Source organism: Ictalurus furcatus, chromosome 23, assembly GCF_023375685.1.
Source record: "Ictalurus furcatus strain D&B chromosome 23, Billie_1.0, whole genome shotgun sequence".
NCBI classification, from domain to species: Eukaryota; Metazoa; Chordata; class Actinopteri; order Siluriformes; family Ictaluridae; genus Ictalurus; species Ictalurus furcatus.
This window is the reverse complement of record NC_071277.1, coordinates 16,410,738-16,432,885: the sequence shown is the minus strand read 5'-3', so window position 1 is coordinate 16,432,885 and position 22,148 is coordinate 16,410,738. Positions and strand designations below refer to the sequence as shown.

The 22,148-nt window shown below is 39.0% G+C and overlaps 3 protein-coding genes across 3 annotated transcripts in view; all 3 read left to right on the top strand.

The window, feature by feature from the left end:
* Positions 1-5,380, top strand: part of nkd2b (NKD inhibitor of WNT signaling pathway 2b) — a 37,520-nt gene extending 32,140 nt beyond the window's left edge. The window contains exons 6-10 of the mRNA XM_053611619.1: positions 107-202; positions 1,433-1,586; positions 1,779-1,863; positions 3,153-3,256; positions 3,571-5,380. Of these exons, the coding sequence (XP_053467594.1) occupies positions 107-202; positions 1,433-1,586; positions 1,779-1,863; positions 3,153-3,256; positions 3,571-4,046 (915 nt within the window). The 3' untranslated portion in view covers positions 4,047-5,380. The remainder of the gene's footprint in view (positions 1-106; positions 203-1,432; positions 1,587-1,778; positions 1,864-3,152; positions 3,257-3,570) is intronic.
* Positions 5,381-6,698: 1,318 nt separating this feature from the next.
* tmem147 (transmembrane protein 147) lies at positions 6,699-12,663 on the top strand. Its single transcript, XM_053611691.1, has 8 exons — positions 6,699-6,780; positions 7,173-7,294; positions 8,252-8,321; positions 8,430-8,495; positions 9,049-9,185; positions 10,647-10,731; positions 11,013-11,134; positions 12,385-12,663. Exons 2-8 carry the CDS (start codon positions 7,218-7,220, stop codon positions 12,503-12,505), a joined length of 678 nt encoding a protein of 225 aa, XP_053467666.1. The 5' UTR covers positions 6,699-6,780; positions 7,173-7,217; the 3' UTR covers positions 12,506-12,663.
* A 1,075-nt stretch (positions 12,664-13,738) lies between these two features.
* Positions 13,739-20,734, top strand: LOC128599756 (sulfotransferase 2B1-like). The gene is made up of 6 exons (XM_053611689.1): positions 13,739-14,243; positions 17,309-17,517; positions 18,509-18,635; positions 18,729-18,823; positions 19,526-19,706; positions 19,793-20,734. The coding sequence occupies exons 1-6, from the start codon at positions 14,105-14,107 to the stop codon at positions 19,912-19,914; spliced, it is 873 nt and encodes a 290-aa protein (XP_053467664.1). The 5' UTR covers positions 13,739-14,104; the 3' UTR covers positions 19,915-20,734.
* Positions 20,735-22,148: the final 1,414 nt, after the last annotated feature.

The window sequence follows — 22,148 nt, the reverse complement described above, 5'->3', positions numbered from 1 at the left end:
TTCCTCTTTAAGATTTCCAAAACAAGGGGGAGAAAATCTGTCACAATATTTAGAACAGGTTCTCATTCCATCGTCACCTGCACGTCTGTGTTTGCGTGTGTAACAGGAGCTGGAGTGTGACGTGTCCGTGGAGGACGATAACAGGCAGGAGTGGGTCTTCACCCTCTATGACTTTGACAACAGCGGCAAAGTGACCAAAGAGGTGAGATTCCGGGCTTCTTTTACATTTAACGAGCTTTCGTGCAGTTCTGAAGACAAATATATGTTTTCATTTACACCACAGCGCTGTTGAATGCTCGAATCTGATTGGCCGGAAGGTGTTGATTTCATTTCCAGCTGCAAGACAAATCACAGGTTTATTATTAAAGAGGTCATAATATGATTTTTAATATTTTCCTTCTGTTTGGGAGTGTAACGTATCTGTTTGTTTAGGAGCTTAGAATTGCTTTAGAAGTTTTGGAGGCTAAAGGGTTAGACAAAGGGTCGTTACATTTCTGACACACTCGTGAGGCTTTCGGCCAATCACAACACAACGGGTCAGCTGGCCAATCAGAGCACTCTGGGCTTTTCGGAAGGAGGGGCTTTTGGAGAAATCGGCTCGTTTCAGGCAGCCCGGGAATATAGGCACTGTAATCATGTGCATTATTTGACAAATAATGCATTTTTTGAACATTAAAGCATGTGAAACTATTTTATTACACCCAATAATCTAAATAATTAACGTTTTAAAAACGTTTAAAAATCAAGATATGACTCCTTTAACATGTTAATTTCAATACACTGGCGTTTCTGTAGTACACGGCTTACACGTATGGTGGACGCTCCACATAATTTAAGACTAATTAATAAAACAGATTTAGAACACGTGCCGTTATGTAACAAAGAACAATGTATAATCATTGATATGGTGAGGTTTTTCTAGAAGAAGGTGTTATTTGACATTTATGGAAGGAGTCTCCAGTGTCAGCGCTTTGTAAACGTCAGTAGGTTTTCCACCACGGGAAAGTCTTCAGGACAGAGTTTGCGCTTTCCGGTTTCTCGGTAACGTGACAACAAACACTGTGGGTTTTTTCTTTTGCTAACTTCATGAGAGAGGGAAAAAGAGAGGCTGATGAGGGAACTCATAAGCTGCTATTTTTGTAAACGATAACCGGGACTAACCTGTTCTGCAGACGTTCCACAACACTAAATGTAGTCATAAATGTGTCATTCATTAATAAATTAAAGATTGTAAATGTTGCAGTATTGGTGTAGGATAAGATGAATATGATAAGATGATTATATTCTTACAAGAGCACCCACCAAGTATTTTATTACTTACTTATTTATTCATTTCGTAACTGTTTTTTTTTATCCAAAGCACAGAGCTGTTCAAGGATGATTTGCTTTATTAATTTTGAATACAGTAATATTAATGTGTGTAATCCCTCAGGACATGTCGAGTCTGATGCACACTATCTACGACGTAGTGGACGCCTCAGTAAACCAGTCGTGCCACAGTAAGAGCAAAACGTTGCGTGTGAAGCTGACTGTTACGCCTGAGCCCAGCCCCAGGCGGAGAGAACACACCACACACACCGGGACAGGTACACATGTAGATAAAGACATTGAACTTTAAATGAACTGAAATGTATTACTGCTTGATCAACAGAGTCAGGAGTGTTAGACTTGGGTCGCAATGTTTATACAACACACGCATGTTTTCCTGCATTGGCTTTGTGTTGCGGAGTTTAAGAGCCAGTGTAATGAGTGTTTACTTCTTTCTCCTCTCATCTCAGAAAGGGACTGGAGCTGTAGCCGCGTGGACGCCACGCAGCAGGAAGAGGTGCGCGGGGGAGACAAACGCCACTCTACACACATGAGGTCAGACACCGCTGGAGATCTGGGTTCTGTTTAAGCATCTAAAGTAGGGGTTGGGGAATCTGGACTGGTGGACTGCAGGCACGATGCAGAGCCAGCAGTTTTTCACTGGACTGGACCTTGACTTGAAAATGATCTCAGCAGCACCGATAAACGTATTTTTTTTTTTTAAAAAAAAGGATGCAAGTTTTCTAAAAATGAAGCAGCATTGTGGTTTATCCACTCACTTGCATTTATGTAAAATATTTATCAGCTCGTCAGACCAGGTACTAGTTATAGGGATAGAAACATTAGGTCACAAAAGGGAGAGTCACAGACTTTATAGATTTTTCATTTTATTTACCCTCTCTGATCTGAAATGACGAGATGACTTGTTCAGAAAAAGTCACCGACGGAAACAGAATGCTTAAAGACGACCGGACAAAGAAGTGCATTTATTCGCCCTGTGTCCAATTCAAAACAGATGTGGTGCCAGACAAGGTGGTAACTGCTAGTGAACCAAATGTATCTATTTAAAATGGTGTTATTTATAGCCATCAACTAATCATTAAAATGCACTCAGTCATGGTAGTTGCTTATCTGGTCCTTTGTATGACATGGATTTTATGTGACTGGACCATTACAAATTTTAGTAGAATAACAGTGATCTAAACACTATAGTTGTGTGATTTCCATAGTTACTCGGACCATCTGGTCTAACGTGTGTTGGTTGGCAAGATGGCCGTAGCTAACAGAATATATATATGTAGCCAAACACAATAAAGTGCCAAAGCAAAATATCAGAGGAAAAGAAAACCAAAGAGAGAGGTTGAGGAGAACAGGTACATTAGTCACTTCCATACAACTCCCTCAAAACATAAATAAATATAGAACAAAAAAATTATACAAAAACATGAAAATGTGAGCAAACATTCAGGGTTTTCGTGGCTTTTTTGTTACCAGAAATGGACAAATTGTTTAATTTGAAAGTGAGAAAAACATTTTCTTTTAATGCCTCTTCAGAAATTAACAGAAGTCTACTTAAGAAAGTGAAATGTTTGGATGCAATCTCACTTAATGTCTACCAGTTTTGCTCCTGATGCTGATGCAGGCTGGACTGTTTGTAGAAGGGTCATTCCTGATTGACAGCTAAACTGTCAACCTGTACTGTTGTTCGTAGTACGTGAAGTGTGTGTGAAGCATTCATTCTGTTCATTCTGTGTGGTTCTTAAGCCTGAGCCTAGAGAGTCTATAAATAAATAAATATATATATACATACACACACAGTAATGAAGAGTTTGGTTTTTTTTCAGGGACTCTCTGGAGAGGAATCATTACTGCGTGGATGAGAACACAGAGAGGAGGAATCACTACTTGGACCTGGCCGGCATCGAGAACTACACCTCCAGATTCGAAAGTGAGCGAGAGTAGATTATGTCCCAAACAACGGTTTTTGAAAGAAAGATACTTGTGATTTAAGACATTTCTTCATGGCCCTGATTCTCCTGTTCATGTCAAACTGCCGTATAGCAAACCTGTAGCACAATCTTGTGGTTACAACAATATTGAATATTCAACATGATTATTAATAGCAGGGTTATTATAGTACACTAAAACCAAACAAAAGTTTGTATTACAAACCAAAAACTATTATTATATTCATAGTATTTAAACATTGTTAAACAAATTTAACATTAAACCAATGCCTCTTTTTCTCTCTCTCTTTCTCAGCCACAGTGCCCCCTACAGTGCATCAGGAAAACATATCCCGTCCTTCTCACTCTCAGAGCCGCTCACGCTCCCACGAGCCGGACTCGCACTCCCAGCAGCGCCGTTCGCAGCTCATCAGCGATCACTGCGGCTCTCGTGCCCTCCACCCCACAAGACCTCCTAAAGGGGCGTCTAAAGGGGGCGGGACCACCCCGACGAGGGCCAGCAAGTGTTACGGGCATCACGGAGGGCAGGACGTGTATCACCTGCCTCAGCAGAGCCAGCCTCAGCTGCACACACACTCCCAGCACCCCCTGCAACACAGCCACAGCAAGAGGCTGAGGTCCAGAACACAGAGTAAACACACACCACAGTCACCTGATCGGGAACACACGCACGCCGCAGGATTCGTGGTACCCATGGTGCAACGGCACGAGCATCATCACCACCACGAGCATCACCATCATCATCACTATCATCACTACCATCAGACATGATCATGCACACACACACACACACATACACATACACACTCATATACACACACATGTAGTGTGTCCTAATCATGTCAAAACCACGGACAGATCAAGGCTTCTAGAAAACTGTGGAAATCAGATGTTTAAAGATGGACACTTCGCTCACATTTGCACACTTTTCCGACACTCCACGTGCGTGCCGTCGTATTACATACTCCAGGTATTCTTCTCTTATCCAGTCTCAGGTGAAAGCTGCTGCTGTTAAAGCTTTTCAGAGAAACAGCTACTTTTCTCTCGGTTACCTGCTGTGGACTGAGGGATCTCCTTCTTACCAGGGTACACATCACCACTGCCAGTTAATGCAAAAATATATCCCTTTATGTATGAAAATGTATGACTATAAACATTTATTGTTTAATTATACAGACACCATATGCATATTTATCATGATCAATATGTATGCGTATATATTTTATCCTGTTTTTATACATATTTTAATAAAATACTTCATATGCACATCTCTGCTTGAGTTAATTCATTAGATCTGATGTCCTCATAACCCATAGTTCCCTTTAAGTGGGGTCCATGAAAAAATATCATTTCAATTTGAATTTAACTGCAATTGTAATAAAACCAGGGAAAGTTCTAAGTATTTTTTTATTTATATTTTTATGTAGTTGTTTGACATGATTTTTTTTTTTGTGGAGGTACAGCCACACAAAGCACTTTGAGAATCTGTAAGTATTCATAACCATAAAGACTATAGGTTAATACTGTTTGGAGAAATGCTTAAATGTTTTGGTTTATTTAATGTTCACATCAAACAGAATGGGGGAAAAATTTTCTCTCTGTGACTTTAACCGTGGCACGATTGTTGGTGCCAGACGGGCTGGTTTGATTTTTTCTACTGCTGAGCTAAAAAAAAAATTTTTTTAAGTAAAATTATACAAATTCAATAACTTTTTGACTGTATGAGTTACACATGTAAAACCAAATGCAGTATGATACAGTCTATTATTGCTACCAGCTACAGCAAATAGATGTTTAAAAACTCAGTTTTAATGTTTTTTTAATTTTGCTAAAAAAAAAAAAAAGAAAGAATTTAAATTCAATAACTTTTTATTTGTAGGAGTTACACATGTACACATCTTGCCACTGCCATTTAATATTTTCATTTCATGTCATCAGTATCTTAACTAGTTTCCTATCACAAAATGGTTTCAAATAAAAAAAAGGGATGTAGAGGTATATGTATATGAACCTGTTTTGTTATTGTATCACACTATATTGTGTCCTCCAATTCGAGTTGACATTTCAATGATTTGATGCGTCTCCCCTCAGTTATATAGGCTGAGAGAGAGAGTACAGAGTAGAGTCATGTCATAACAACAAGCTTCATGCTTTATTACTGCTTTTAATCTGTCTATGAATCACAACAGACTCATTTCTGAACACAGCTTTGTTCTTCCAAGGTTTTTTTATTTTAATTCCTAAAATGAAAAAAAAAAAATCCCCTATCAGCAGAGTTTATGATATTTAGAACATTAATAAGTACATTTCACATATTATGTGAAATTCAAGACTGGAATCACCAAATGCTAACGTTTAGGGCTGGGCGATATGACTCCAATCATATTTCACGATAATGATACGTTTTCTCAGGTAGGTCTATCAGTAATATTCAAGTAAGAAATACTACGGAAATTGAATAAAGCAATCAAATGTCCGACTGTCGCTCATGTCGTAGGAAGTTGTCAGCTCTCATTGAAATGAATGGTCTCTGGTCATTTTGTCGCCGTACATGTCAAAGTACCTTTGCAGTGATAAAATCACTGTATGTGTGAATGTATCTTTAAGCCAAGTTCACACGTGCAGCGATTTGATCGTATCTGTCAATGCACAGATTTGTGGCTTGCTGATTTAACAATTATGGAAATAGAGTTTTATAAAACAATGCAAAGTAATGCTATTTATTAATGTTAATGTTATAATGTTATTTTTAGTTAAAGAGTCGGCTCTTATTGTTGAGCCGAGCCAATTGATCGGAATCACCTAAAAGCGATGAACTGACTAGTATTAATTAGTTAATTAATAGTTAACTAATTAGTATTAAATACTAGTTTAATCTCCAGGGTCGGGGGTTCGATTCCCACCGTGGCCCTGTGTGTGCGCGGCGTTTGCATGTTCTCCCCGTGCTGCTGGGGTTTCCTCCGGGTACTCCGGTTGTCTCCCCCAGTCCAAAGACATGCATGGTAGGCTGATTGGCATAAAGTCTAAAGTGTCCGTAGTGTATGAATGGGTGTGTGAATGTGTATGTGATTGTGCCCTGCGATGGATTGGCACCCTGTCCAGGGTGTACCCCGCCTCGTGCCCCATGCTCCCTAGGATAGGCTCCAGGTTTCCCCATGACCCTGAAAAGATTAAGCGGTATAGAAGATGGATGGTTGGATGGATGGATGGACTAGTTTAATCATCAGTGCCCTCTCTATTAGCCTATTTCTGCCATTCATGCATTTATTATTAAAATGTCGATTTATCGTATCAATTTTAAAAAAAATCTTACTAGTACAAATAAGTAAAATATGAACGTAGAGCTTAATACATAAATAATTGTTTAAGCAATTGTATTAGCTCTACCACCTCAGGGAAAACCGGAACGTTTTTTCGTGCTGTGTTGTTGAAGTCCGGGATCTTTTCAATGAGAAACCCGTCTCTACCAGAAGACATTTCATAAAGAAACCTCAGCGGTCATTCGGTAACGTATTAAATGTATTAAGGTTTGAATGTCATTCATGAAACACATTTATTAAGTTATTTAGGAGATGTTTGTCAATATAAAAAGTGTCATTTTGATTTGCTGTGTGAGCCGCTAGCTGTTAGCCATGCAGCTAGAAGTCCTCTAGCTTGTGCGCGTGAGCTGAATCCCAAATGGCTCCATGTTCCCTATATAAAAGTGAACTACATAGGGTGTGAAACAACAACTCCTGATCCCTACACAGAGCTCTATACAAGCTTTAATGTCCTTTTTGGGATTAAATACTTTATTTTGAGATACAACTGAAAAGAGATAATACTGTTGCTCATAATTATGACCTAGCACTGACTCTGTTTTTCTGCTCTTTTATTTCTGTCTCTCTCTTTTGACAGGTCCAGGAGGTGTTTCATTATTATTTTATAGTTACTTCTTGAGAAATGACGCTTTTTCATTTCGGGAATTGTTTTGCCCTGGCTTATTTTCCCTACTTCATAACATACAAGTGCAGTGGATTGTAAGTGTAAAGTATCTTCTTTGTAAGTGTATGTTACTCAGCCTGACATTACTGCCTGTGGTGCTGCAGTGGCTCTCAATCCTCTTACAGTAGCTTCCAATAAGCTTCCCAAAGAGCCTTTAAAGTGTGACTTAATAGTATTCAGTATTGTAGTAATGTGTTAGCATTTAGAGGTCGACCGATAGTGGTCGTGGTTGGATCTTCCAGCAGGACAATGATCCTAAACATACATCAAAATCAACACAAAAATAATTTACTGACCATAAAATCAAGGTCCTGCCATGACCATCCCAGTCCTCTGACTTGAACCCCATAGAAAACCTGTGTGGTGAACTGAAGAGGAGAGTCCACTAGTGTGGACCTCGGAACGTGAAGGATCTGGAGAGGTTCTGTATGGAGGAACGGTCTCAGATCCCTCGCCATGTATTCTCCAACCTCATCAAGTATTCAAGTAGAAGGCTCAGAGCTGTAATCTTGGCAAATTGATGTAGCACAAAGTATTGACTAAAAAGAAGCTAATAATTGTAGCACACCTATATTTAACGAAGATATATATTTTTTTGAAAAACCTGTGTTTTGTTTGCAATTGTATGATATCCATGAGAGCAGAGTATTTTTGTGAATTTTTTGAACAAAAGATCAAAAAGTTAAACAATGAAGACAATTTTTCAGAGCGTTCTTTGCTCGTATTTACCAAGTGTGCCAATATTAGTGGACGGCACTGGTATTTTATATATATATATATATATATATGTATATGTATATGTATATATATAGCATCTGAGAGCCTGTGTGTTTGAGATTCGTCATGTATGATTAACTTACGAATATTCAGTAAAGGTTGTCTGTTTCATAGTAACATGGCACTAAAAGCATCGATACTGTCCTGTTACACTGTTCTAGAAAAAACTGTTTTGTTGGTCAAATTGATATAATCTGCTGTCACTGCTGTTTCAGATCAGAATACAATGCATTCTGGAGATGTGTCCAAGCAGGGGCCACTTACCTCTTTGTGCAACTATGCAAAGTGAGGCGTTATCTTGGATCTCATCAACATAACGAGTGAATTTGCATCTTAAACAACCTTACGACTTGTGACATTATGCTCAGCAGCATTTTGTTTTGTGGCCTACAGATGCTGTTCCTTGCTACATTTTTTCCTACCTGGGAAGGCGGTGCTGGTGTATATGACTTTGTCGGGGTAAGCCACTTGCTACAGTTTCACTTAAGAAATGTTCGTGTAGATTTGGTTACATTTACATGTGTTACTAACAGTTAAAATAATACTCCATGAAATCCTGTATGGACTGTCTTGGTGGGGTTTTTTTTGTTTTTTTCCCAGTGGACACTGAGAATCTACTGTTAATTATAGTGTTTCATTATATTTGGCATTACTGTTGTGTGCATGAAACAGTTCCTCACAGTCTGTAGCTACATGGCTGTGTAGTCATTGATGAAACCGTTGAAATTGAAATGAAGCAAACAGTTACAGAATGATCTTGTTATGTAAATTTCACTTCAACCCAATTCTGATCTCAGCCGTATTTATACATTAAGTCTGTCTCGTTCCATCTGTTGAAACAGTGCAAGCTGTCTGATCGAATCCTGCTGTGGTGTGTGGGAGCACTACTACACTGCTTACACATTTTTGATTGATACATGATGGATTTAATTAGAAATCAGACAGGTCCGTGTTTAATAAAGAGGTTGCACCGTCATTTCATCTGTTTAATGTTTTATGTCCTGACCTGCAGGAATTCATGAAGGCCACAGTGGACATGGCAGATCTGTTAGGGCTTCACCTCGTCATGTCCAGAAACGCCGGGAAGGGAGAGTACAAAATAATGGTCGCTGCCATGGGCTGGGCCACAGCCGAACTGGTTATGTCGAGGTATGACACACACACACACACACACACAGCAAAGTCCACATCAGCGCAACAATACAGAAAATATACAGAGGTGGTAAACAACATGCATTCTTCACAAAAGTAATCACTCATTTAAAAGAACACTCTGGCCAAATATAAAGTACGGCTTCCAATTCATTACTCAAGTTACTTAACTCGAGTGCTTTACTCAAGTGCAAAAGTATTTTTATTTTATTTAAAAACTACTAAATCTGCTTCAAGTAAGCAAGGAAAAGCACACGAGTCACGAATGCAAAAGATGTCAAATAACACAATGGAACCAAGGAACATGTTCAAACAAGTAAAGTTAGCTAACGACGTCTGTATCCCTAAACCTCTGAAATGTTAGCGAACATGATAATACTTTTGATGTTAGTAGCTGGCAACCATGCTAATATGTAATATTGTCCGTCATGTTAGTTACAGTTATTTATATAGCTCTTTTCTAGACAATCAAAACACTTTACATAGTGGGGGTGGGGGGGTCTCTGATGATACGACGGCAGCCACAGTGCGCCAGAACGCCCACCACACACCAGCTATTAGTAGAGAGGAGCGAGTGATGTAGCCAATTCAGAGATGGAGATTATTGGGGGCCATGATAGAGAAGGACCAATAGGGGTATTTCACCAGGACACCGGGGTTACACCCCTACTCTTTTACAAGAAGTATCCTGGGATTTTTAACGACCACAGAGAGTCAGGAGCTCGGTTTAACGTCTCATCCGCAATACGGTGCTGTTTTTACAGTATAATCTCCCCGTCACTATACTGTAATACTCCACACAGACCACAGGGTGAGCACCCCCTGCTGGCCTCACTAATACCACTTCCAGCAGCAACCTTAGTTTTCCCCAGGAGGTCTCCCATCCAGGTACTGGCCAGGCTCAGCCCTGTTTAGCTTCAGTGGGAAACCAGGCGAGAACTACAGGGAGATATGGTTCTTCTTATTATCCCGTCCATTCGACTTAATATTTATGGATGTATTCGATTTCTTGAAGCTGTCTTCAATAAAGACACCTTATGACTTCAAACAAATATTAGGAGTATAGAGTAAATTATCCGTAAGTGAAGGAAATTAATTATCGGGCCACCGATAATTATTGGTGGACTGATAACAGAATATTAATTTCTTTCATTATGCTTACCAGGGAGAGGCTGCTATATTTCAAATACCCTTTCTGCAAAATAGTATTACTTTCTTAATTCATAGCAATTCATCCTAATGGACTGAGCTGCATTTGTTTTTTCACTGTAGATTCCTTTTGTGTGGTTTAGTTCAATTTTAGTTAAATGTAGCTTACCTTTTAAGTTCATTATATAATCGGACACATTTCACTTATTTATTTATTTATTTATTTAAAAAATAATATATATAAAAAAATGAATGTGGAGAATAGCTAGTTTGTAGTAAAACTCTAGTCATGTTAATGTACTTCAACAGGTGTATTCCTTTATGGGTCGGGGCTCGAGGGATTGAGTTTGATTGGAAATACATCCAGATGAGCTTCGATTCCAACATCAGTTTGGTAAGAGGAAGTGTATTTACTTTAGCTTTTAGCGTAGTAATGTGAAGTGGAAAGCTGACTTGGGTAAACCATTGTGTTTGGTAATATTGTAGGAAGGTAATATAACCTGACATACTCGTAGCCTGAGAATTATTACTTTAAAAACCCAGTGTCCACTTCTGTTGTACTGCTATACCATGTTTTTGGTTTGCTGTGTATTCTGTGTGTGTGTGTGTGTGTGTGTGTGTGAGAGAGAGAGACTGTAAGTATTGTAACAGCAGTCTGTCTCATTTTCGGTGTAGGTTCATTACATCGCCATGGCTGCAGTAGTATGGATGTTCACGCGGTACGACCTGCCGAAAAGTTTCCGCTTGCCAGTGACTGTGCTGCTGGGGCTCTGTGTGTACAAGGCATTTTTAATGGAGTGAGTATTTCGCATTTCAGATGAACCGTGCACAATATGCCATTAATTTGACAATACATTCTGCTCTCAGATTCATCCTCGCCCCGCATATACGGAAAGGTTTTTTTTTTTTAAATAACGAAATGATTTGAATGTAGTAATTTTAAAACAAGTTTGTTTTGCATGTATTGTGCTGATTTTATATTAGTTTCATGGTAATAAGTAACTGCAATAAAATAGGGTGGCATCATATTGCCTTAAAGGGATCATGCACTTTTGAGGATAGAGTAGGAATGTCCCGATCCCACTTTTTCAGGTTTTGATCCAATAACGATCCTAGAATTTTGGGCTATTCGTTGATTTTTCAAAATTTGTTTGTTAAAAAAAATCACTGCAGTGATTTGTTTTACCAATTAGTAGTTGCTGGTCCACCTGTATGTATATCTACTTATTAGGTCTGACGTCATAGGGGATGTAAAGCTATTTCCAGGTCCAAACACTCCTTCAGATCCCAAATTCAAACAACAAAAGTTGACATTTAAAGATGTGTCATGATCTGGTTGAAGTATTCCTAAAAATAAGCAACAACGTACAGGACTGCTGTAACATAATGAAGATGAAAAACTAAATATGTACCAGCCAGGTTTTGGATGGATAGTGAAGTTAGGCTAGTTGACGTATAATGATCTGCCACCCCCTGGCTAGCTACTGATGTATCGTTCGGCTAATATAAACACATCACGGGCAATGTATTTTAGAAATGTTAGCACCTACGAGTGCCCAATCAGCAGAGACAAGTGCCATCAAATGTCATCATATGGCAGCTTCATTAATTTTGTTGGAGAATAATGTGTCCTGCACCGAAGTGGAGTGCGTGTGGTAGAGGGCGAAGACATCGAAAATGGACAAAATTACAGCCAATGAGTGTCTGAGAAGAAATGCTAATGTTGTTGCGTGGTTTGAATTATTTGCTTAACGTTATGTGGTTTAAAGCCATTGTATTATGTGAAGATGAATCGTGTTAGTACTACTGAAAAATCATGACCCTAAGCTTTATAGTTTTATGAACTCGGATATATTCACTCAACAAGGAACACAGCGCTGAAGTGTGTTGAAAATATGAGAGCATCGGCCAACGCAGTAGAAGCTTGGACCCGGAAAGAGTTTTATCGGAAGCTCGTTACGTCACGACTTAACAAGCGGATAGAGGTTCCGAATAATGTGAAGTGCATGGCACTACCCACATTTGTTCTTTCTCTCCCTGTGCCTAGGTTGTTTGTTCACGTGTTTCTCCTGGGCAGCTGGACGGCTCTGTTAGTGAAAGCGGTGTTAACTGGTGCCATCTCCCTCTGCTCCCTCTTCCTTTTCATCACGCTGGTTCACAGCAACTGAGGCTTTTCTTATGTCGCCACACATTCGGGTGTTTTGTAAGAAAACTCCATATTAGATGTTTTGTCTGTCGAAGTGGCCAGCGAGGCGATATTGATGATGTCTGTTGTATTTTTTCTATTTGTCTTTATAATGAATTAAAATATACAGAAATAACCTGAGATCAGTTGATTCATTTTTGTTAATATAATAACCTACAGCTGCATGGTCCTGCGATCCTGAGCTTGGATTACTGTCAGTGTGGTGTTTTTGTGAATGTTCTCCCAGTGTCTGAGTGGGTTTCTTTCTGGATCTCGGGTTTTCTCCCTGTGCTGGTAGGTGAGGCTAAATTGCCCCTAGGTATGGTGGAGTGTGTGGTGTGTGGTGCGCTGTAATGGACTGGCATCCCATCCCATCTCATACCCAGTGTTCCCGGGATAGGCTCCGGCTCCACCGCCATCCTGACCACAATAAAGTGGTCACTGAAAACGAATAAATGGTGTACTGCTTTTTACAAAAACGCAAAACTTGCACTTTTTTTAGGTACTATGCCGTGGATAATTTATGTACATCAGAAATGCATCTTTTCAAAGTCTTTTGTGTGGATGTGAGATATAGTTGGGATGGAAATTTTGCTGAAACCTGGCAAGAGTGGTTAATTATAGCTCTTTGGTGCCTGTAGAGAGAAATTTTGACAGTTATTGTATATGCACTTTTAGTGCTTGGTTCTCTTACAGAAATAGCTTATTTACACAAACAACCTACTTCATTGGGGTAGCGCTGTATTAAGCAACCAAATACAAAAAACTGCCATTCTTCATTCTACTCTCTCAAGCAGTCTGGAAAACACCCAGATACGCTGAAGAAAATTTTCATATATAAAGGTGTTATTTGTGATTTTTCTGTCACCCCCACTTTGAAAACCACTGGCCTATATTATTGACCATTAGAAGTAGTCAGTGTATAAAAGACAAAAAGGTAAATGGATCAAACAGCTTCGCTTGGGTTTGGTTTGCTGTCCCACAGATTACCAGTAATACAAGCATTTATCTTAACCCTCAGCTGTGCATAGTGAAGACTCCACTACACTCTAGGAAAACGTGGCTTGTGTGTGTGCGCGCGCGCGCGTGTGTTTTCAGTATAAAGACTTTCGTCTCCTACCGAAAGAAAAATCAAATACAGACCGCCTTAAAAACGCAGAACAATAAAATATCACCGACATTTAAAACGACTTTTAGGGATTTAGGTAAGTTATTAGAACAGATAAAGCGACGTACATGACACATTGGTCATGTGACCTACTAACGCTCAAACGCTTACATCAAGCGCTTATAGTAAGGTCAAAAACAATCACTGAGGTGATAACCATACATACACGTCATGGAGACCGCTGTCTAATCGATTATAATTTCTACACACGTCCACCAGCAGCATTATTTAACAAACCCACGTACATAAATCTGATCTCATCGGGGTGTGATGAATGCTGAGATTTGTAGTGCAGTGATTCAGTCACGTGACACAGAAACGCCTTACTGGAGGACTTGACTGTCGAGTAGCCAAACTAGGGATATCACCTGTGACTAGTCCCTCCAACTCATTTGACTAATTCTCCCAGTCAGAATGACCAACAGCGACTTGTATTTGTTTTATCACGGACTTCTTCTCCCAAAGATTGTACACACCGACGACAGTCTGAAATATTTTGAGTCGTTTCAAGCGCAGGATGATGACGTGGTTGTAGTTACATATCCCAAATCTGGTAGGTGACCACCTTTTCTTTTCTTTTCTTTTCTTCTCTTCTTCTTCTTCTTCTTCTTCTTCTTCTTCTTTTAAATCTCATTCTCACTACCATGGCTCAAAAGTAGTGTTTAAACAAACAAACAAACAAACAAACAAATAATTAAACAAGAGCCATTCCATCCAATGGGTGACCTTTGTGTCCCCAGGATATTATATGTATAAAAATGCATGACAATTAACTCTAAAATACATTTTATTATTAAGCAAAGTGTATTGCACACTAGGCTAACTGCAAATTTAAAATGTATGATTTAAAAACTACTTAGAACACCTAAAAAAAATAAATAGCTTTTGTTGCATGTACCCACTCTCAGTCTCCACACTTTACCATGAAATATAATGATTAAAATCCTTCAGAAAACTTTACTTTTTTTTTTTTTGCATTGTTGTGTGACTTTATATCCAGAAAAACTTTTTTAAAAACATTTTTTTTTTCATGAGAAATCCATAATATTTAGATAAAATACACTTTTTAGTCATGTCCCCAGGTTTTCACTCAGTTCTGTTACCCTAACACATTACCCCCTCTGGAAAACTTGCAACTGTCCACAAGACACATTTTCAACAGGAAGTTGCATCATGTGGATCTTCTGAAGGCAATGGGAAGACCAAACATAAGTTCTCTCAAGAAGGTCAATCTCAACGTACTGTCCTGTTACCTAAATAATTTGTTAGATGTTATTTGTTTATTTTATAAATACTAATGTTAAATTCTTTGTCTGATAGCAGTCCAAACCAAAATTTGAACCCTGCTCTGGCTGCTTTCCTCTCGTCTGGGCACAGGAAGAAGTCACACCGATGCCATCGTTGCCTTGGTTTAATGATACAGAAAGCATAGTGTATATATACACAAGGAATATTGATGAAGAATGACAAATGTCAATTGGAGCAGGTCACAGACACAAATCGGTTTGGTACTGGTACGTCGTGACACAAACTCGAGACCTTCAGAATTGAGACATAGAAACAATGCTATGAAACGTATCAACTAATTTTTGGGAAATGACTAGAATTTGCTCAGTATCCTCATGCTATTAGCATGTATGCCATGTGGCTATATTTCATGTATTTGCTAATTCTATGCTAAAAACTCAGTCCAATTAAAAAAAAAAAAAGAATTCCAGACCACTCAAGAAGACCTGCTAAACCTGCTGCTGCACAGGTTTAAGAGACAGACTTTTAACATCAGCAATCAGTTTACTCACTACAGGGCATTGAGACAAAGCCTAAAAGCACACGAATGCTTAATTCATGTTGACTTTTCTGAAAAATACCTTGGCAAGTATAGCACAGAAATGCATGCAGTCCACTTCTGAGCATCACTTCAGCAGGCAACACTGCACATGGATGTGCTTTATGTGCATGCAACATCATCGCCCGATGTCCTTCTGCACAGTATCACCCTCAAGAATAAAGCCCACCAGCACTTGTCTGACAGCACTCGTCACCAGTGCTTGATTATGTGCAGAATGCACATCCGGAGGTCTCCACTATCCGTTTTTACAGCGATGGCACTTGAACTCGGTACAAACGACAAGGTAATTTTTTCTTGTTTTGTACTGAGCTGTTCAGGTGAGGATTCACTTTTGAAGCAAGCCACGGGAAGGGCCCTGAAGAGGAGGTCTGACAGTCTAGTCAGCCAAGGAAGAGACATTCCTGATGCTGTTCGCTGTGTTGCAAGAAAAAATCAAGTTGTTTTTTTGTCAGTGAAGAAGCAGTTAATAAAGCAGTTTCTGAGATGCCCAATGATGTGCCACCAGTTCTGTCCATTATGAGGATCCATCGGGTAGTGTCCCTAGCCCATGGAGAGCTGATATACAGGGACGTCAGCTGCTTGTGCACGACAACACAAAATCTGCACGGAGGGCGCTTTAATGCAAAGCATTTCAATTTCAACATTCATGCGATAGCTCCCATGGCTCTCACAGTGACAGAAGTTCAGTGGGAAAATCGTGAAGCTGTTGGCAAACGGTGTGTGCTGAAGTACGATGATGATCTGTAACCTGGTGTCATCACACATACATGTGAAACACATGTTGAGGTCCGTTGAATGCAAAGATTGGGGTTTTTATAGCCAGTCTGCCAAGACATTCTTTGGTACTAGTTTGAGGACACACACACACACACACACACCCCGATACACATTCCTGTTACACAACGTTCATTCCTGTTATTAAATAGTTTTTCTCTAAAAAATACAGTTAAACCACTGCGTTTCTCAATTGTGTTATGTCCATCATTTATCAAATAGTTTAATTTATTACATGATTAAAGAAAAAAAAAGATAAACTTGAGATTTTGGTCTCCTTTAAAATTAAAAAATGGCTTGGCATTAAAAAAATACACCTTGTGTGCATATATAGTAATTATTATTATTTTTTAGTGACAAATATCAATTATTTAAGCATGCAACCAACCATTTCTTTAAATAAATAAAGTTAGCTGAGAATACATGACCAGTATACATTTTGAACAGTGAAATATGTGTGTTCTTAGATTCAGTGTTGAAAAAAGATTTTTTAAAAATATGAAGTTTAATTTTTAAGAGTTAGGCAAGTGGCTGGAATGGCTCACAAATAAATAAATGATTTCAGATGCATGATTCTATGCAAATTCACATTCCAAAATATTACAAAATTAAAATGATGCCCAAAATGAAGCGCTATTAACACTGTTTCTAGCAGAACTGCTGTATATTTTCCTTAACTTTCCTTAAGAGCCATGTTATGCCCTGAATATTTGCACCAATATCAGAATAGCTTAATTAACAAAGACGGCACTAAGCTATTTGCTGGAAGCTCTATGCTATCGTCTGGCAAGATTTATATAACAAATTCGCTCCTTTTTCCTTTTATGAAATTACCCCATTAAGACTGGGGTCATACCCAGTCAGGAAATGGTGATTACAACTTAGCATTATGCAGCATGAATGCACAAATGTTTCATAAAAATATTTTTTTGATAAGAAATCCAATTTTCACCAAATATGCTTGAACAGTACTCAAGGTGAACGATCTTTTTCAGGTACAACATGGATGCAAGAAATTCTTCCCCTGCTCCTGAATGGAGGGGATTTTACTCCAGTACTGACCATCCCAAACTGGGACAGAGTGCCATGGCTTGAGGAGTCACGTATCGCTCAAGTCATAGACAAGCTGAGTGCTCCACGAGCCTTCGTTACCCATATGCATTATCGCCTAATGCCTTCCTCCTTCTTCTCTTCTAAGGCCAAGGTAAAAAAAAATATATTTATATATATATATGAAAAAATGAATGAATGATCCTGATCCTGACTAGTCTCCCAGTTCCTGCCACTGAAAAACATCCCCACAGCATGATGCTGCCACCACCATGCTTCACTGTAGGGTTGGTATTGGCCAGGTGATTTTTTAGAATTATTCCCAAAAAGTTCTACCTTGGCCTCATCAGAACATGACACATTTTGCCACATGGTTTGGGGTGATGTATATAAGCTTGGATGTTTTTTCATTTTATTTAATTTTTCCTATGACATAAGGGTTCCTGTCTAACCACTCTACCTCATAGTCCACACATGTGAAGAATATGAGAGATTGTTGTCACATGCAGGGAGTGACCAGTACTTGCCAGATATTCCTGCAGCTCCTTTCATGTTACCGTAGGTCTCTTAGCAGCATCCCTGATTACCTGTTTTCTTTCGTTCTTTCGTCTGTTTTGGAGGGATGTCCTGTACTTGTCACTCTGGTGTCCCATTTTCTCCACCTTCACAGTGTTCTGTGGTACATCTGATGTTTTGGAAATTCTTTTGTAGCCCTCTCCTGATTGATACCTTTCAATAATGAGATCCTGTACATGATTTGTAAGCTCAGTTGGATGCAACCAATAAGATGTCAAGGAAATCATACAGATACAGCTGATCTTTATTTGGTGTTAATCAGAATCACTTCATTGATGGCAGGTGTATGATCATTACTTTTGAACATAAATTTGAATTTGATTGGTTAATTCTGAGCATAGTCATATGACTCAGTATAAAAGTGTGTGCTCACTTGTGCAACCAGGTTATAAGGGTTTTTTTTTCTTTGTCCCGCCCTTACGCCACTTCTCTTATTTTTTTTATTGGTTGCTATGTCATATTAAAGGTGGGTAAAAGCTCTGACATGATTTATCTTGGTTTTTCGTTTTTAACAGGGGTGTGTAAACTGTACATTCCCGCATCTCTAATATCTTTACTTTTACCCCTAGGTCATTTATGTTTCCAGAAACCCAAAAGATGTCCTGGTTTCCTCCTTTCATTTTCACCAGATGGCCAGTTTTCTGCATGACCCAGGAACCTTTGAAGAATTTACAGACAAATTCCTATCTGGGAACGGTGAGAGAAACAAACTGATCTATTGAATGCGATGTTATCATGGTGTTGGTCTTATCTGTAGAACACTGGTATGATGTGATATCGTTTGCTCAGTGCTTTTCGGAAAGTGGACAGATCATGTGAAGAGCTGGAGAAACACAGATTTAGGAGACAGAATTCTTTACATCACGTATGAGGAGATGATTCAGGTAAGGTGTTTCCATCCAGCTGATCCTATGGAATTAGAGAAAATTAAATGAAGAAAGATTGTATACTACAAGGTCAAAAGTTGATATCTAGCCTACATTGGGCTGTTCATGTAATTCATCTGGAGCATTTCTAGTAAGAAACTGATATCCTCCATGTTGTCTAGAGCCCACGAGTTGTGGTTGTGCTCTCTTTGTCATACTCTCTCGCTCTCGCTCTCTCTCTTGCTCGCTTGCCCGCTCGTGTCAATCACAGCAACACTAGCCAGCTGTGAGTGCTTGTGAGTTCATGTATGCAGAAGATTGAACAGGGAGTTTTCCTCTGAGAGTGTTGTATTGCCTGTGAGTCTGCAGTTTGCAGTGCTGTTGACTGGCTTCACATGTCTCAAAGGAAGCAGGCGTTAGTCTTCATCTTCCCAGTTCATAACTGGTGTATGATAGAGGAGAGCTGACTAAGAACAAATTAGGGAGGTAATTGGGGTAAGAGGTAATTGTAAGAGGAAATTCTGTTCCTTTAATTTCTTCCCACCATGGGAAAGCCAAAGGACAGAAGGTGTTGTTTTGCTGCAACAGTTTCTTGGTAAACAGGCTGCCATTTTTTAAGAGAACTCATGTTTTATTACTTACTAAATAATGTGATACACCCATAAGGAAATCTGTTACTCTTTGACTTTGACTCTGATCTTCTTTGACCTCAACTGGCAGGATCTGCATGGAGTTCTTGAACGGATTTCATTCTTTCTTGGTAAGCACCTGAGCAAAGACACTCTGAAACGTGTGACTGAACACTGCGAGTTCAAAACCATGACGCAAAACAAAATGTCCAACTATACACTGGTGCCACAGACAGTAATGGATGCCCAGAAGTCTCCTTTTCTCAGAAAAGGTAGAGATTAAAATGTTACTGCCAATGTATTTTCTTGTCACTGCAAGTACTGGAATGTCTAATTCTTGATTTCTGCTGTTTCTAAGGAATTGTTGGAGATTGGAAGAATCATTTCCGCTCAGAATTGGAGTCGAAATTCAATGCGGCCATTTTTGAAGAACTAAAGGGAACTGACATCACATTCCCCTGGGATGAGGAACACAAATGAAATCCCACTTCGTAAAATGATCAATTAAAAAAATGTAATTCTTCTTTTTAATTGTATTATACCATAGTGTATGTAATATACTATTCCCCTTTAAAAGGTTGCTCATTTTTTATCATAAATGTTATAAAAATTCTCATTTTAAATTGTTTAAAATACGCAAAAAGTAGCTGAACATCAGTAGTACCAGTTTATTTCTAAATTACAATGTGCAGAAACTCACCTACTTTTGCAAGTCAAAATTCTTACCTACTTTGCAAGTCAGAACTTGCGAAAGAAGCAGCAACTGTTTTCAAACAGTTATAAAACAACCTGCAGTTGGACATAAGTCAATAAGAGAAACATTCATTTGCACTTATCATTGTGCTTTGCAGGGGGCATGGTGGATTATCCCCCCCCCCCGCCCTTTTTTTTAAATAGCTTTTATTATTTGCCTTATGTTTACTACAACTTTTACATGCCTACTAATTAGTTACTAATAACTGTACTTGCAATGTAATACTGTACTATTATATTGTTACAAACTGTTTCATACTGTATTTTTTATATTTTACACTGTTGATTTCATATTGTTGATTTTCTTCTTTGACACTATTATTTTATTATTATTATTTACCTATTTTGATATTTTATTTTTGCTTTTTGATTCATTTCTGTTTTTACTTCATACTATCATTTTAACTATGAAATTTGCTATATAAATAATCTTTATTATTGTTATTATTATTCAAACAAATACCCTAGCTTTCTTTAGCTGTTCAGATATGATATTCCCGACATCTCCTCTTCTTGTTCTCCCAATAAACTCTCCAGTCATACACTATCCCTCACCAGTTGTGCAGGCTCTTTTGTGTAAATGCTTGCTTTTGTGTTCATATGCTCTGCAGTGTATTAATCCTTGTTCAACACCCTCTTGCTCCTGGTAGTGCTAGGGTCTCTGGGACTAGAGAAACAGTACGCATGCTTGTCTGGAGCTGCAGGAACTAGAATTACACAAGAGATGAAGCCAGTCTTTAAGTGCACTTTTCATGTTGAAATCCAATCTTGAAATTAGTAATCTAAAAATCTAATGGAAATTGGATCAATTAGTGACAGGTTGTTCTCCTTGGTTAACTCTTAAACATGATTTTTTTTTTTTTTTTTCTTGTTGATAGGTGCACATAAACATTTGGACATCATGCATAGCACTTTTAGTTTATGGTCCAAATTTATATTCAATAAATGGGGAAAAAAAAACAAATTCTGTTTTTATAGCATTACTTTACAACTGTTAAGACCAACCATCCACTGCAATGGACATTTTTAAAAAACAACAATAAAAAGTATTATATTAGATTTATTTTACTGAGCCTTGTGTGTAGAGTTTCCATGTTCTCCCCGTGCTGCGGGGGTTTCCTCTGGGTACTCCGGTTTCCTCCCCCAGTCCAAAGACATGCATGGTAGGCTGATTGGCGTGTCCGTAGTGTATGAATGGGTGTGTGAGTGTGTGTGATTGTGTGCCCTGCGATGGATTGGCACCCTGTCCAGGGTGTACCCCGCCTTGTGCCTGATGCTCCCTGGGATAGGCTCCAGGTTCCCCGTGACCCTGAAAAGGAGTAAGCGGTAGAAGATGGATGGATGGTATTGAGTATATGTATGGAGTATGGATGGATGGTATATTGAGTGTATTCCAGACAGGAAAACAATATTATTTTATTTTTTCCATCATTGTAACATAATTCCGTTATGGACACAGAGACTGGGGGACCCAAATGACTGAAGGTAAGCAGGATTTATTAACGTGAAGAAGAGGCTGGGGTGTGTGAAAAAGGACTGGGACAAAGTGCAGTGGGGGTCGGGCCTCAAAGCTGAGGTCGAGCTGGAGCAGGTTTGAGTGTTGTTGGCGGTGTGAAAGCTGCACACAGCACCGGTGAACCGTGAGGGAGGCAGTCAGGGCTAGGTGTTGTGGAATTATTATCCACTGGTATTGTTAACAATGAACAAATTCAAGGTCTCAAAATTTTTGGAAAAGAATTTAAGATAGCCCAATTGGCAGATGACAACCTTAGTTTAAAAAAAATAAATTAAGTTTTAATCCAGCATACGGTGGCTTAGTGGTTAGCATGTTCGCCTTACACCTCTAGCGTCGGGGGTTTGATTCCCACTGTGGTCCTGTGTGTGTGGAGATTGCATGTTCTCCCTGTGCTGTGGGGGTTTCCTCCCGGTACTCTGGTTTCCTCCCCCAGTCCAAAGACATG